The 17,009-nt window shown below is 39.2% G+C and overlaps 1 protein-coding gene across 2 annotated transcripts in view; it reads right to left on the reverse strand.

Moving 5' to 3' along the window:
- Window positions 1–17,009, reverse strand: part of PHF2 (PHD finger protein 2) — an 85,729-nt gene that overhangs the window by 28,564 nt on the left and 40,156 nt on the right. For both annotated transcript variants that reach the window (XM_033003864.2, XM_033003863.2), the window contains exons 2-7: window positions 15,169–15,254; window positions 10,003–10,117; window positions 6,912–7,072; window positions 4,561–4,702; window positions 1,483–1,669; window positions 724–886 (exon numbers count right to left, since the gene is read on the reverse strand). In XM_033003864.2, the coding sequence (XP_032859755.2) occupies window positions 724–886; window positions 1,483–1,669; window positions 4,561–4,702; window positions 6,912–7,072; window positions 10,003–10,117; window positions 15,169–15,254 (854 nt within the window). The remainder of the gene's footprint in view (window positions 1–723; window positions 887–1,482; window positions 1,670–4,560; window positions 4,703–6,911; window positions 7,073–10,002; window positions 10,118–15,168; window positions 15,255–17,009) is intronic.

A 17,009-nucleotide genomic window follows, 5' to 3' on the forward strand; every position in this document is an offset into this window, starting at 1 on the left:
GTCCCAATGAGATTATCACTTCAACAGGCAACAGGGAGTGCTGGAAACAGCAATGCAAATGCAATTGTTCATGGTGAGAGGAAGGTGAGGAACAGGGGCAGGAGAAGAACGGTGTTCACTTAAAACTCTGCCTTATCTTCTGATCAACTCCCTGTCCTTACGAAGACCCTCCCAGGAACTGAGACAAACAAAATCCACCATCCCTAACCTGCAATAAAAGCCCGTAAAAAACCCATGACACCCAGGTCTTCAGCCTCATGTGAAACCATAAATTCACACTCACACACATGCAGGCACCTATAGTTCCTTAGTGTCACGAGGAATCAATGGCTGTGAGAAGTCCAAGGGGATTCCAAGGGAAGTCATGGTCAAAAAGTAATTGAACATGAATTCTCTGTTAGATGGCAAAAAGCACCAGTGTCGTGGCTGGATGTAGAGAGAGAACTCATGAGCAACCCACCTAGACCAAGAGTGGAACATTCTACCTACTAGCTGTATTTTTAAAAGGCTGCTAGAATATCAATAGAAAGCAGTAAAAATTATGGTTTGTTTTTTGTTTTTTGGTTTTTTTTTGGTAAGCATATGAAATTATACATCTACTGAGAATTAGACTTCATACTTTGTCAGAGAAAATCATCAAATCACATCCCTCCAGCATTTTGGACATGCTATTTCAGCAGCTCTAAAATGAGCAGCAAACCTCACCTGCAACAGCCTGCTCACCTGATGGAATGAAGAGTGTCTGTCCTTGTTTAATTGTACATTTGTAACATTTATCTACTTGGTCTGCAAAAAACATCTCACTGTGGTTGGCTGCCGATTGCCAGCGTTCATAAAGAGAAATATTTGCAGAAGCTGGTTTGATGAGATAAAATATCTTTTCTCCCTGTATTTGAAAATATAAAATTAGCAACAAGCAGCTAAACCAAACAATGCTGCACTGGCACAGATACATGCACATGCACAAGTATTTATCTAAGTATATATATAGCATTACATATTTTAACACTATTGAAATAAAATTTAGTAGTCAGCTTTGTACAGAATGGCTGTAATAATTATTAATTATTCATTATAAATAATAAATAAATCACTAGCTGATCACATTTGCTCAGATTTGTGGGACTGACGGTGCAAAAAGTTTACAGCGCCAGGTTCCATTACCCTGCAAAAGCAGGACATTGTATCTTTCAGGCCTGAGGTGACATATGTGCAGAAGGCACTAAACAAATATTAAAATCCTAATACAGTGAAAATACCCAGACAACATCCACACTCGAAGTGGCTTCCTCACTCTGTAGACCCTGGCACTGCTGAGAGCATACCCACTTACAGCAGCTAAGGCTCCGCATATTACTTACAGATACAACAGGACCATGGAGGAAAAAAACAGAGGCCTGAATTTTTGAGAGAATTTTAGGATGGTTTTGCATATAAAATGTAGTTCATTACTAGATACACTGCAAAGGCATGACACCTCACCTTCAGCACATGGTACCACGCAGAAGCTCCTCCCGAATCTATGTGGAAATCTGTGTAGCTGTCCTTCACGCAGATCAGGCAGTACTTGGTAACTTTTGGTTTAGCCAGAAGAGCGTCATCAGGCCAATAGTTTTCCACCCAGGACAACTTCTTAACTATATCTGGAGGCTCTACAAAACTGGACATCCTTTACAGAGAGAATTGAAAACAAACATGCCTCTTTTTAAAAAAGAGCACAGGACCCTCCTACAACAAAATGCAGAGTGTGGCTCTATTACTTGCATGGCAATCTGAAGCAGCTCCTTATGTGTCAGTGGAACTGTTCTTCATTCTGAAAATTTGTGAAAATGGCTTACAGACAGAGATTTAAGGCTTTTTAAGTATGACGACTTAGCAATGATCCTTTGATTTCTTTCAATAACAGTATTTATGATCAAGTATATACTGTTTGCATGTTTCCAGTCCCTGCCTCTTGCTATGGAGGCTGAGTTATCGACAGCACGGTTATTACAGTCACTTTTCCAGCCTTCAGAAGAAAAAGTGAAACGTGCGCTCTTACATAAATGGTCTGGTAAATCTTAAACATTTGCCAGTTAAGCTGAATACTAAAAATTCTAATAACAAAAACATTCATACTTAAGGACTAAGTCTGTCTTGATCTGATGATGAAAATAACAGTGATCTTTTTATTTAGACTGACTCAATTACAATAAAAGCATAGAAGAAAAAAAAAAGTCTAATTTGGGTTGATAATGTGAATATGTTTAAAATACACATAATATTTATATAGTTTATACAAATGAATATCTTTATTTACATTGAGCATATATTGTGTATGTTTATTTATAGAATTTTAATATTGTGTTTATATTAAATATATAATAAATACTATAAATCACTGCTAAAATGATGTAATGGCATGATAAACAGGTATTAAAAGTGTTTCATCCCAGAATGTGCTAAATTTTATATTTAAATACTCCAAAATTTGGACTAGTATTTGCAGGAGGTGGAGGTTCACTGTTGGATGCTCTAAAATATCACATCAGTAAGAGTATCTACATTTCAAACTAAAATTAAATGCTCCCATGTGTCATTTATTCTTACTGTCAAACACTGATAACAATAGCTTCATTTAAAATGGCAGGAAAAGATGGAGCAGTGCATTCCATTAAAGTGTCACTGTCTACATTAAGAAATAAAATATTTGCTAATGTCCAAATTAGCAGCATATGAGTGATGGCTCCAGCAGTCCTTCAGAACAAAAGACCTCTCGTTATTCTGGGACAATGGCAGAAATCTAAAAAAATCTCAACTGGAGATACTGGTAATCTTTGAAGCCTGTAATTATTAGAGATGCTTTTTGCTCTGCTAAAACACTACAGGGCTAAAGGTAATGGCTTTAAAAAAAAAAATGAGTTTGTAGTTATTCATCAGCTTTCCTTTTTAAAAGTACTTTAAATCTTCTCGCTAAAATGGAATGCTCCCCAAAACAACCATTATTTTTATGTTGACACTCATCATCTTCTGTGTAGTGTTTGGTTATAAAGGAATATTTTCCTTCTCTGACGCTTTCCTTCTAGAAGTACTAGCTACCCAGAAGGACTACAAGAACTGTAAAAATGATCTGCACAGTTGCACAAAGTTCAATACATTACAGATACATCTGCCTACTTCCGGAATAAAAGCACAGCTCCGTTGATGAATACAACTATATAAAGCACAAAGCAATAACTTGAACTCTTAGGCATTTACATCAGCTAATCATCCTATATATAAAATGTATAAGACAAAACATGAGAACAGTAAGCTTCCTGTCCTTGAGGATTGGTGATATTCACATAGCCAGCACTATCACCTCTGGCTCACCGCATCACTAAAGCATCTCATCCTCAAGCTCCGAGTTGGTCTGTACCATCACACCTGGTAAGGTGTGGTACCATCTCCTGGTAAGGAGAATGCAGGAGGAGGGGTTGGTTAGTGGACTATCTAAAGAGATAAAGGGACCGTGAAACATAGACAGATACACTGGAACAGGATTCATGGCTCCAGTAAATCAGCATCACTCTAGTTCTGAATTGCTGTCAGACAGATCACAGATTAACTCACAAAAGCACTGAAACTAAAACTACAACACATAGCATAGGATTACAAAATTACAATAATTTCAAATTTATTCTCGTTAAAGGCTGTCCAGTGACATGTTATGCTATACCTAAAGCCAGACCTCATCTATTTACTCACTTCCTGCTACTTTAAATGGAAAATTTCAGTAAGCAATATATGATGCACTCAAATCAGTGCTACACAAGTAGGATGCTCACTGCTGTACAACATGTATTAAAAAAGAATGCTCCAATGAGATCACCATGTTTCAAGATCACCTGAAGTTGGAAGAAGTGATATCGTTGCCTTATATCCATCAGGATTTCAATCTCAACAGAAAAATAACACAGAATATTAAAAAATAAGATGCCTTATGTCCATGTTCTCCGACATACAGGGTTATCATACCTCTTTGGTCATCTCTGTCTTCCTTTCTTTGGTCTTACTGGTATTTATCAGGTTGCACCTAACTACCTAAGATCTTACTAGGAGCATACTACGTTTTCATTCACTACCTGGACAAGGCAGAGAATTGGTGCCTGGAGCATCAAGTTATGTTCCGGTATATAGGTACAGACTAGTATATAGGTATAGACTATACCTATACTACCGGAGTTAAAATAAAACTGAAAGGTTCCAAAATGTTCTGTTCTGATATGTGAATGCTGATGGCACATGAATGCTGATGATATGCAGGCACAAATTACTATGGCAAACGCTGGCCCATTTAGTCTGCTATATACCATTCTCTTCATATAGCAGCTAGCATTTTGACGTCTGTGCTCTGCCTCAACTGGCTGTATATGGACGATGCAGTTGGAGAGTCAAAGCAACAAGAAGCCACTACCCCAGGGTTAAACAGCACTTCCTAAAGCAGGAACCACTGAAGAAGGCAGAGGCTGTTCAAACTCCCCCAGGCGAAGCCGGCCACATACCCCAGACGCTGCACCGTGCAGCAGGCTGTACTCTTACCTTGTGTCTGAGAACTCCAAGTTAGTCACATTGAGGACCCTTTTCCTGTTTGTGCTGTAGTAGTAATCCACAAATTCCTTGAGCTTCATCTTGCAGTCCTTCTGCTTGGTGACATCAGTGACATCAACACTCCTCTCTGGTCCTACAAATTAATTCAATGAAGAAGAGAGATTGGAGGGCAGCCTGACTTGCCCCATTTTGTATGCTTGAGAGTGAGTTAACATTTTGAGAAACATCTAAATCTTTTGATTTTCTGATCTTCTTAGCCTTTGTATCTTTCCTATTGTTTATGTATGTATACACATATACATATAAAAGATATGTATATACATAAAATGTATATGCATAAAATGGCGCTTTTGCATTCATGCCTCTTCCATAATTATTTCTGTAGTTTTTATCTTTAAAGGATTCATGTTATTTTGAATCTATTAATTTCATTATTGATTTTATTTGCTTGGTGAGAATTATATGTAAATACCCGTATAACCGCAGAGTAAGCCCTATGCTGTCTATCCACTACGCTGTAAAAGTCATGTGATTGTAGACAGAGTGTAATACGGTACAGAGTATCTTGTCATACTGATTTTCCAAAATTCTGAGTTCTCTTATGCTTTATTAAAATTTTTGCTTATGAAAGCTATAATCGAGGAGGAGTTTTGCAGGAGAATTCCCATTTTTTAACATGGCATTTCAGGTGTGCTACAAAAAAAATTAATTTTTGTTATTTTACCCAAAATTACACCTATCAAAAATCCATTTCCTAGGTATTAGAGTACAGAGGATAATCTGCTAGTACATTTCCTCTGACAGACCTTGTTGAATACAAATCTCCAGTGTTAATACTAAAAGAACTATTCAAGTAGTAGAATTTTACACTGAGTGAACTAGAGAACGCATGGAGAGAGTCAGAGCTTTATAAAGAGTGCCTATTTCTAAGCACACTCTCTTATCCTTTCTGCAAGAAAATCACCTCTCCAGTCTTTCTTCCCTTCAATTCTAATTGGCCGTATTTTTCCTCTCCCAGCATTTCATTGATAGCTTTTTTCACATTAGGAAGGAGAAAAAAAAAAATCAACTTGTTTTTTCATGAAATGCCAGAACAGTAATGATGTATTTGGCAGTCTTGTTTGTGGTGTTTCATGCTCTGCTACTTACTTTAGGTTGTTTCTAAAAGACATTCTTGGTCCAGTGTAATAAACTACAAAACAGAGAGACTAATCTCACTGGGAAATCTCATTCAAGCTAACTAACCCCATGGGAGTTAGACCAGCACGTATTTGTGCCATTCACTTTCAAATCTGGTGCCAGCTTCAGATTAAACAACCTGTGTTCTTCCCTCCAGCTCTTCACTAACATTTCTGTTGGGAGGGTGGATTATTTCAGCTAGAAGCCAGCAGATGCATAAGGAACACCTAGGTCATACAGGAAAATCTGCTAAGTGTAGCAGATGGACAAGGAAAGTATGTTTCCTGTAGAAGCAATGGGATAGAGAAAATAATAAAATCAATTCTCCTTTATTCATAGTTATCTCACAGCACACAATCACTGCAAAAGCAATAGATAGAGTCAAGAACAGCAGTGCAGGAGGAAGGGGTGGTTAGCAGATTATCTAAGGAGATAAAGGGACCATGAAAGGCAGACAGATACACTGGAGCTGGAGTCATGGCTCCCAAAGGACGATTCCTTGACAGAAGACTGGAAAGACAAAGAGTTGGATCAGAAGTGACACAAAGGAGGGACAGAGCAAGAGAGGACAAGAGACAAGATCACACATGCTAAAGGAAGGAGGATTCAGAGACAAATGACTTCAGAGTACTTCCATGGCTCTTGGCCAGGGTATGTCTTCCAAATGATGTGATGACTTGTGAGAAGATGCAGTAGAATACCCTGCTTAGGTTAGAGACAGGAAGGTGCCAAAATGAATCCAAATGACCAGCAGCAATGAAAAAAGCTCTCACTGACACCAGTGTTAAAAAATGGACTGCCTTTGCAGAATATGAGTCTCAGTCCAGTACTTCCTTCAATACAAAGCAAGATGACAGTAATCAATTAAGACCTGGCCTGAAGAAACAACTTCTTGACGCTACTATGACTGTTTCTTTTAATGCAGCGCTACGGATTACAGTGCAGTCTGGTTCAGGCTCACTCTCAAGTTGGTACAAAAAACAAGAGCGAATTGCTAATTACAAGCTACCACTACATAACAAATACTGAAATCAGCATTGCTTAAGACATAGACAATAATTAATAATATATTTTAAACATTTTTATACAAATAATAAATGTATTTTTTTAAAAAGCAGCTGAGCTCCAAACAGTACAATGCCACCTGCTTGCCAGATACCCACCGACATAGTTTTCAACATCACTGACGTAGAAGGTGGGTGCAGGTACAGACAAACCCAGGCCGTCCTTCTTTGGGACGAGGATGGGCTCCACAAAGCCATTTTCTTCCAAATACTCTGTTGTTAGTTGACTACCTGGCACTTTCACGACTATATCTTCAGCACTGAAAAAATAAACACAGATTCAATGGTGAGGTGCTTCCACATAGAGTTCAGCATATTTTGCATTTCACTACAGAGAGGAAAATTTATGAATAAGCATTTATATGCAAACTAGGTGCATAAGACAAAAGCCAAAAAGCTATTTATTGCAAAGCATGCAGGGCACACTAAATTTGTCTGGAATATACTAGCTTGAGCCTCATGCACCAACTGTGGGAAACTTCTAAAATAACAGCTTCTGGTGAAAGACCATTTTCCTCAACTATAGGGATCTGTTGAGTTACCAGTGATCAATGTTAAATGTTCCACTCCAAAGAAGGCAAGATTAAAAATATTACATAATCTCAAATAAATTGGCCAGGAAACACTTTGCAAATAATTTTTAAATAGTCAAATAAATTGCTTGGGAAATATTCTGCAAATAATTTTCAAGTCACTGGGAGGGCTTCAAAGGGACTAAGGAAAGGGCAGCTTCATCAGATGACCAGCTATGTGCACCAAGAACTCTCAAGGGAAATTCAAGTCCAATTTCTAGATGTTTTCAAGAGTAAACCACTTTGAAGTCAGAGTGAAAAGTGACTTTGTATGAAGGACCATCAGTCCCCAAAGAGCCCTGCTGCCATGTGTTGCTCGTCAGCTGGGCTCCAAAATCCGTCTGTCAGGCTGGGGCCATGGCTGCTGGCGGAGGGAACAGCAAAACTTTGGGTGCTCACCCCGAAAAGCACCACCTCCCCAGGCAGGTAAGCCTAATCCATGACTGCCATCTCCTGCAGCAGTTCTGAACTACAGCTCACCTCTTGATATGGCACCAAAAGCGGGTGGGAAAGGGGACACGGCTCTGAGCGCCGCTGTGGCAGCCAGCACGCTTGGGCCTCCCTGCCTTTGCTGCCCCATGAAGCCCAGCCCGTGGCAGAGCCCCTGGCACCCTTCAGCTGTGGGGGTTCCCCCCCCCTCTTTTCGAGGGGGTGGGGGTGGGGTGGGTGTTCTCCTGTGACCCCATCACGCAGGGGGAACCCCCCACCCTGGGCCTGCTCAGGCCACCCCAGTAGGGTTTGAACCCCGTAGAACAGGATGGCCAGACGCAAATAGGGATAAGCTGTAGAAACCCAGCTATTTCTGGATCACCCTAGCCATAGTGAATTGGCAATGGCGGATCAGGAGGCAAATTTAATTTATAATTAATTAAAAGGAGCATTCATCATTTTTGTGAGCACTAGTACTGTACGCCAGCAATGTGCAAATTAGGCCGGAGATTTTAAGGAGCAAGAAGCAAACCATGATTTACCACTAAACCTCTGCACTTACTTTACAGTGCCCATATATATCTCACATACTTGTTCAAGTCCAATTTCCTTCTACATGTGCCACAGAAACTTACACATAGTTGTAAAGAAAGATCAGTACCAGAGCAACTAATATTGATCATGCCAAAATAGAGAGTCTGGCACCTACACTTAAGAATGTGAACCATCAATTTAATTATTATTTCTACTACTATTACTACTCTAATGCTATTTTGGTATTAAACATTCAGGAGTGGAATGACATGAATTATATTTTTTTCCTTTTTGCTCTCTTCACTGTTCCTTTTGATCTGAGCCTCACCAAGAGACTAACCGTGGGTTATAATTTACTGTTGTGTGCTGTGAATCAGCAATGATGTTTCTATCTCTGAACTGAGCCCCCCTTTTTTTGTTCATCACATTCTGACTGATGAGTTTGGGTTTTGTTCTGTGAACATCTGCAGATTTCATTAATACTCTTCAGAAGATAAAATTTCCCAACAAGATTTTGTTTTACTAATGGCGTAAGTGTAGATGTCAGAGGCCTGAATCTTGCAGGCACTCCTTCTGGCTACAAACCCTTCTTTCTCAGAAACTTCAATGTGGCAGCAGGATTTTCTTATGTGCACTTTTACGTCAGAATCAAACAAAAAAAAATGGGGCTCCATATATTTTTACAATTTGGGAGTAACTCAGAGATTTTGCACATGTGAGTGCAATCACAGAGGCCATCTGAGGTTATCGAAATCATTCTGCTAGGCCTTAAACCTTTTGTAAGAAATTAGCTTTGCAACCTGTCAAATTGCTCTGTATACAAAAACAAACTAAAAAATAATAATAAAAAAGGCTAAGACAAATCTAGCACGCCCAAATATAAATAGCCAGGTAAGTAAAACCACTGGATCTTGAGTCTGTGAAACACATCTGTAAGCACTGCAAACACTTTACATAGGTATTTTCAGCCTTTTCCTTAACCAGCCTAAGACCAGTATCTGAAATTAAATGTGCAATTAAATTCTCTGTAAAAAGAAGTTGTTTTGTGTTTACCAAGTACACTCTAACAGTCTTCAAGGATTCTTCTAAAATAATTAGTCATTAATAATTAAGGATTTATTTGACTAAGGCCTATGTTAAAGAACCAAAAGAAAATCATCACTCTTAAAAATGGCTGTGAAGCAGACTAATAAAGTGTGGAACATGTCACCTAACAATTAGCACTATTCATTACCCCAAATAAGAGAGCCTTTGTCACTGTAGCAACTGAGGATGCCATTGTTCTTCTCTTCAAGATGGAGACAGACTTCATTAGTATTTTTGAGAACTGGATAATTCTATGCAATAAATTGGTTAATTTCTTATGCAAGCGAATGTTGTAGGGGTCAAAAATGTTCTTGTTCTTGTCTTCACAAATCTAGCTTCTATAGAAATCTGGAGGAACTGGGCTCAAGCAAGAGTAGATTTGAATATGGCTGCACAAATACAAAAAAGGGAAGAGCCTGGGACATCTGCAATAAAACAGCATTCATTTAAACTTCAAAGTTCTGTACTATGTAATGCTTTCAGCAAGGATCATCATCAGTTACATAGGAAACTGGCTATATATGCTTTACTTCAACAGTCCTGTCCATGCGTGCAGCTGAACAACCTACCTTGGAAAAGTACGACTTCGAAGTTCTTTTATAAAGACTTGGCTTCCATTCTGTACAGGTTTGACCTCTGTTGTCTGCCCAGTATCGTGTTTATGCCAATTTCTTTTCTTTTTCACTAAAAAGGAATTAATTGGACAGTACTGTATGTTAAATAGAATTATTAAGACATTTGAAGGAAAGACAAATCTTCATTTCATTTCTTACGAGACCAGAGAAGAGGGAACCCCCACTATGCTGCACTGCAAATTTTAATATTGCTCTCAATTCACCATTAGACAATTATAATGTTGCCTGAAGATCTATTATATACTGAACAGTGTTCATTTTGTAACATAAGGGCAACCAGACAGATAATTACTGAGCTTTACAGCTACTGCAGGCTTTATGCAAACACAGGCTCTGGACATTTTTTACTTGCGAGATTACACACTTAATCCTTAACAAAAAACTCTTAGAAAGCCACTTTCCTGCCTTCTCAATATGCAGTATAGAACTTTAAGAATGTATTTGTCATGAATTACCTTAGTCTAAAGGTCTGTCCAGCAGTGGCAGATTTGACATCAATTTTGATGGGCTTTGAATTACGCCCTGCACACAGCACACACATAAAAAAAAAAAAAAAAAAAAAGATGCAAGGGCACCACAAATGCAATTTTTAGAACTCCTCTTATCCCTAGGTTTTGAAAGGCAAGCCTAGGCCTTAAATTGATGACAGTAGACTGAAGGCCCCTCAAATGTGCTCCCAGTGGGTGACAGACATATAGGCAAGTTAGTTCATCATGGAAAAAAGGTCAGCTGGAATAACCACAAATAAGTAAGTTAAATCTCAATGTTGTTCTGCCTTGCTTCTGACAGCCAGATAACACAGAGCAAGAAAAACTCGTCCAGCTTTTTCTTAGTCAGCACTATCTCTCTCAGCTCTTCCTACTTCCACAGTCTGTTTACACATGCTCATTTTGGTAGTAAATTATTTTTTGGCCCAAGTGCATATTTGTATCATTTCAAGCCTCTGTTAGTAGGATTTTCATATGTCACAACTTACTTTTATTTTTCACCCTTGTTTTACATAATGAAATTCAGTACTCTACCCCAAAATCAAGACCTATTATCCTTTTCTTACTATTCAAAACAGCTAGGGAACTCAGTAACCATGCACGGATGGCACTCTTTCCTTGCTCTCTGCACCTGCACTCACACACAGATCCACACACTTTTTCATTAAGAAGGAAATCTAGAGGCCACAGTTATAACACATAAGGTTCAAAAAAAGCTAACCTTGTTTTCCCGACCACAACCCTGGAGTAACTCAAGTAAAGACTTCTCCCAAAGAATCCATCCCAGGTTTTGCACAAAGCATGTTGGTTTTATTAGTTCCATGCAGCTCTCTAGCCTAGCTGGATATATTCATTAAAGCTCCTAGTTCTTTATCTTAATGACTCTCAGGCTTAGTGTATTAATTCAATGCTCCTGGTAACAAAGGAAACAAGCCCTACATGAATGCCAAGCCTTCCTCCTCTCCTTCTCTTTCCAATGACTGCTTCCTCCCCCCCCCCAGCAGATCTAAACCAACACTGGGACTCTTAGCACAAGTCCCAGGGAAACAGGTGTCACTTGACACAGTGAAAATTAAAGAGCTTATCATATTAGCGTGTTCTTTTATTACTCTTCAGATAGCACAGAGCATTGAGAAATAAAAGAGGCAAATCAGTGCTGAATTAAGAAATTCACTGCAACTCTTCAGAAAGCACCGGGGAGCCGTTTCACCTAGCACTGAGCACCAGCAGGCATCCACCTCTCGCATCCACCTCTCACGCAGCGGCAACAAAGATGCCTCTACCACCAGAACACTCCCCAGGAGGTGCTATCTCCTGGACAACAGCAAGCCAGCTGCCGTAGCCTATTATACTACCTCAAACAATCGACATTTGGCCCATTTTCAGCCATTCTCTTTATGTTTCATCTTTAGCACAAACGCCACAGTAAGGATTAAAGGGCCCATTAACATGTGCAACAAATACTAGCTTTGGCCAGAAAGGCCACTTTTTCTTAAATGATTACAGATTTCTTTTTCTGCAGAACTTTCTGATCCAAACTTGACCTTTGGAAAGTATAACCCGTTCCTTCTACAGAAAACCCTCTAGAGGAAAAATGGAATGTATTTTTTATCAAAACTGTATCTCAAAATGATTAATTCTAGGCTTCAAAGGTATACTTACATTATTTCTAATGTATTTATGAAGAAGGGATACCTAGAAGCACCCTGTTAGTTCTCTATTGATTTATATTAAAGGTTGTAATTACTTAAAAACAGTTTCAGCCTGACTTTGGTTTGCTTGCGTCTATGTAACTTCACTGAGTCCAAAGAATTTCTCCTGATTTTCACTGCTGCAGAAGAGACAGCAATCAAACTGAACATTTCAGATGGTGTTATGAAAATGAATCAAGTCTGCCTAAGCAAAACACTTCCATTTTACTTAAACGATATCAGAAAATTTTGTATGAATGTGTACAATTTTTCCCAAAGCGGAGTCCCTACAAATTTCATTAAACCAAAATGGCTTAAAATGTCACATGACAGAAAGCAATCTTCTGAAATAGTAGCCACTAAGCCACACTGGTAAAGTGGAAAAATGTAAGAAGGAGAAAATGATTTTTAAATTTGACATCTGGAAAGCATATATTGTGGAATGCATGCTCCAGAAATACACATATATTTTTAAATCCAGACAAGTTGCATAACAGACAATAGGTGTCTGTGTTTCACTTTGCTAATCTTGCAATATTTAAATCCTACCAGTGAACTACTGGCTCTGGAACAATTCTTATTCCTATTACAAAACTGATAGTGCTAGATAACTAGTTTAAACATATATTGTAACAGTCCATAAACAAACAAAAGTGATCATCTCACAGAAGTCCCAGCAAAACCCAAGTGCCATTCAGCAGGACACCCTGCATACAAATGCCTAACAGAATAAATACATTAAGCCAAGCTGTTCCTGCCTTCATTTAATCAGCCTTTTAACTTCCCTGGCCTATTGCACTCTGCAAGGAGGGGCTACAGAATACCAGCGTCAGTTTTCAACAGGATCCACAATTCTGCAAGTTAATGGTGAAAATGACTATACAGCTTGAGAACCTGTGACCTTGCACTTCACCAAAATTCAAGGTAAGCTTGTCAATAACTAATGTGTAAATGCTCCTGAAATTTTTACGCTCGACTACTTTGATGATTGGTCTTGTATGTCATTAATCTTTCTGTAATGCATCTGAATGGAGAAAACCAAGTCTTTCTACTGTACTGCAGAATGATTTGAAGTCCTGTATTCCTACCACACATATAACCTCATACATTGATAAGACTATAACTAGTGACGCCGCTCCAGCAGCACTTTCTGCTGTGCTGCACAAAGCAGACTGAGGGACATACTGCCAAGTCACATTTTTATTGGGATAAAAAGAAACGGACAGCCAAAAACCTTCTTAAAGTATCACAAGGTTGTTGTTGATTCAACTTTCCTCATCTTAACTGGTATATTAAACTTGTAATCTTTTTACCAAAACTGCCATTTCTGGAATTCTTAACATTATGCACCACAGTTTTCAGAAAACAGGTATTTAGACTTTTGCTGCTTCTGTCTGATTTTTTTTCCCCTCACACTAAAAAGTAGGTGGTTTTCATCACCCATAATTCAAAGAAAAGTGAAAGAAATCAAAGCATCAAACACAACGCAATGTTATACAAAACTCACAGAGGACAGAAATATTATGCTGCTGCTTCTATGCTGGGTCAGTAACAGCGTGGGAGTATCTGCAGTCATACCTGCCTTTTCAACACAACCCATTCTAATACCAAATTGTTCACCTGACGATGATTTGAGGTTATCTGTTTGACCAATTTCCAATGCATTTGTCAGAAATCTTCCAATAAAACATTAGAAAGGCTAACTCTTTTAAATCAAAACATTTTGTGGGGATATATTGATTTTGTTAAGTCTTTCAGAACAAGCCTCCCAAGGGGTTTTCTGACAGCTTGACCAATTTGTGGGTGCCCTGCTTGGGCCAAAGTTGCTAAAAGACCATCTGGGAGAAAGGAATAGCTACAGGTCATACTGTTTTCCTGTTCACACTTGATTTTGAAAAAGTCAAAGTGAAAAAATTATTCCCATTTTTTGCCCCAAAACGAACATTTCAGACTCCCCCCCTTTCCCCCTAGAAATTTTTTAAACTTTTAAGGCAGTGCAGAAATAATTGCTTGATGTTAAAATTACTGAATTTTAACACAACAGAAGTCAGTTTCCAGCCATCCCTTATTTTGCACTAAACAAGGAACATTATGATTTGTTCGGCTCTTGAGAGATAAGCACAATGCTCTTCCTCTGTGTATTGCTGTAAGGTTGCAAAGCAGTGAGAACCTCTGCATCATTATTGCTTATTTACAATAAATGGCTTCCAAGTAAAGCATTTCATCTTTTAGAGATTGGTTTCTTTTCTTTTTTTTTTTCTTCCCATTGTATAATAGAAAGAATTTGTGAATTAATCTGACCAAAGCAAACACATCCTACAGTTCTTTCCCAGACAAAACTCCCACTGAGATCAACTGTCACTTTTACTCAAGAGAACTTTTTCCTGTGAAAGAACTGCAAGCATTGGCACCCTCAGTGCATCCTACAATTCTGACTGCCACTTAAATCACCACAGTTTTATATCCAGGCCAAGCATAACATACTGTTTCTTACGCTTCTCATCCAAAGACAAAAAACACCATGTAGTTTCCAAAACTCACTGTATTAAACTAGCTGTCTCTGTAGGATTCTTCTAGCCCACAGTACTAAGGTGCCTTCACAATTCTTAATTTCATGTGAGGAAGGCAGCATCGTGTTCATTGCTGGCAGTGGGGACTGAAGCTCTCCAGGTAAGGTGCCTTGCATTAGTTCATTGCACACTGCCTGAGGCCAGGCAGAGAGCTGCATCCAAAGCTTCACAATCCAACCCATGGCTTTCTCCCCCTAACATATTTTTTTACCTCATGATCTGAATTCTAATATTTTTAACATATGATATTTAGGCTTGTCTTTCTGTAATAATAAAAGAAAAAAAGCTTCTGTTGTTTAAACATACAGAATCTGATATGTATCTGAGGACCAGCTGCGTGAGTATACTTACAAGTAGACTTTCCGTGGGTTTTCTCACAATTTGGACAATGATAGATGTCAATATCTGGTGCCTCTTCTTCTTCAACACCCACACAGCTGAAATATATGAAAGCAAACATTACATTAGCTTGAGTCCATCTCCAAACATTCAAGCATGCAATTAAAAATGAAAAAAACCAAACCTCAATAAACTGTGCGTTTACTATGCAGCTATGCTCACTGCTAACGGATATATCAAAGCAAAGCTTACATGCTTTTTACACTACTAGAGACAGACTGGATTTTTCGCAGCCTACATTCCTAATGTGATGCTAAAAAAGGTGTCAGTCAGAAGCCCACTACCAGCTCACTGTGATCCTCCATTAAAATGCGGCAAAGAGTCCCGAAGAATTTTTTTTTCCCAGGGAGACCATTTTGTATCTACATAGAGTTCTCCAAGCACCATCCCATGTAAACATAATTAACAAAACACATCTTCTTTACCAAGCATGTATGGACAGCTGCTAGGTACCAACAAGGTATCTTGGCAAGGTATACCATATGCAAGACTTCTATAGGTTCCGTCTCTATTACAATATATGAAGATAAAGAGGAAAATAAGACATATAGCTCACAGCACTTCTGGCTGCCAAGAAGATGGGTTGTACCATGGCAGCTACTTAGAACACCCACTGAGATTATTTTGAATAGCACAACATATGCAACAATACAGCGCAGCCTGTGGGCACACTGCATTAATGCAATCCAATGGCAGAACACGGAACTGGGGAAGAAAAGAACTAAACTGGAAAGGAATGAAGTACCCAAGATAAGAAGTTGTTGTGCAGTCAAAGTGCCGAGCAGCCAGTCAAACAATCAAACTCCAGAACAGCACTGTTCCTTCAATGGAGAAAAAGCAAACAGGAATCTGCTCCTGCTTGCTTGGTCTGAATTAGCCCAGGCTGCAAGGCACATTTGCATCACAGAAAAAAGTTTCAGCTAGGTGCTGTGAGCTACAGTCCTCGTGTCTTAGCTCCATGGGAGCTCAACTAGGCAAGAGGATCCAAGACAGACAACAAAAGTAGCTTCACCTCAACCACCTGCACAAACAAGTCTAGATCACATCATGATAAAAGCACTCCTGAAGTTTCTCTACTCCACCACCTGAAATGCCTTTTCAGTACTCTTCAGTTAGCAGAAAACACCAGTACATCTCTTCTGCCAGAGAAAGGGTCTAAGCATGGGCCATGGCGATGCCATCTCCATGCATATGGTAGTGTTCAGCCTCTTTGCAACCCACTGTCAGTGCAAAGTGGTGATTAGTGCAGGAAGACGAATTCAGAGTTTTTAGCTGCTGGTTCTGACCCATAGGAAGCAGAGGAGAGGATGTCTGTTCCTCTCCCACAGACAACAGGGTGGGTCGGTTGTGCCAAGCATCTTAGAGAATCTCTCAAAGCACTCTCACTGTGTTCAAGCTCTTTAGGACAATACCAAAATGTCCAAAATTACAACCAAGTTAAATAACTAGAGATATTCGTGTAGGTTGGATACACCAGCAACGTGATGGTCTAGATGCAGGAAGGCGCTAAACTCCTGGTTGCTGGCAGACAAGAAGATGCATGGATAATGGAAGGATAATGCGTGATCACGCATGCCCACCTCCTCTGTGCTCTTTTAAGCCTTGCAAGTCACTGCTGTTGTGAACCAGCTAACTGGCTCCATGAAGCTCAGAGCCCTTTTGATGCCTTTGGCAGGGGGTGTGCACTTGTGTGCATAAACATGCTGCACGTGAGCACACACACAAACGAGAAACTGTTAAAACACACTATGACCCTCCCTGCTTACAAAGGTGGGTTTGAAACCACATTTGAA

The sequence above is a fragment of the Tyto alba genome, unplaced genomic scaffold (genome assembly GCF_018691265.1).
Source record: "Tyto alba isolate M040663 unplaced genomic scaffold, T.alba_DEE_v4.0 Super-Scaffold_49, whole genome shotgun sequence".
Lineage (NCBI taxonomy): Eukaryota > Metazoa > Chordata > Aves > Strigiformes > Tytonidae > Tyto > Tyto alba.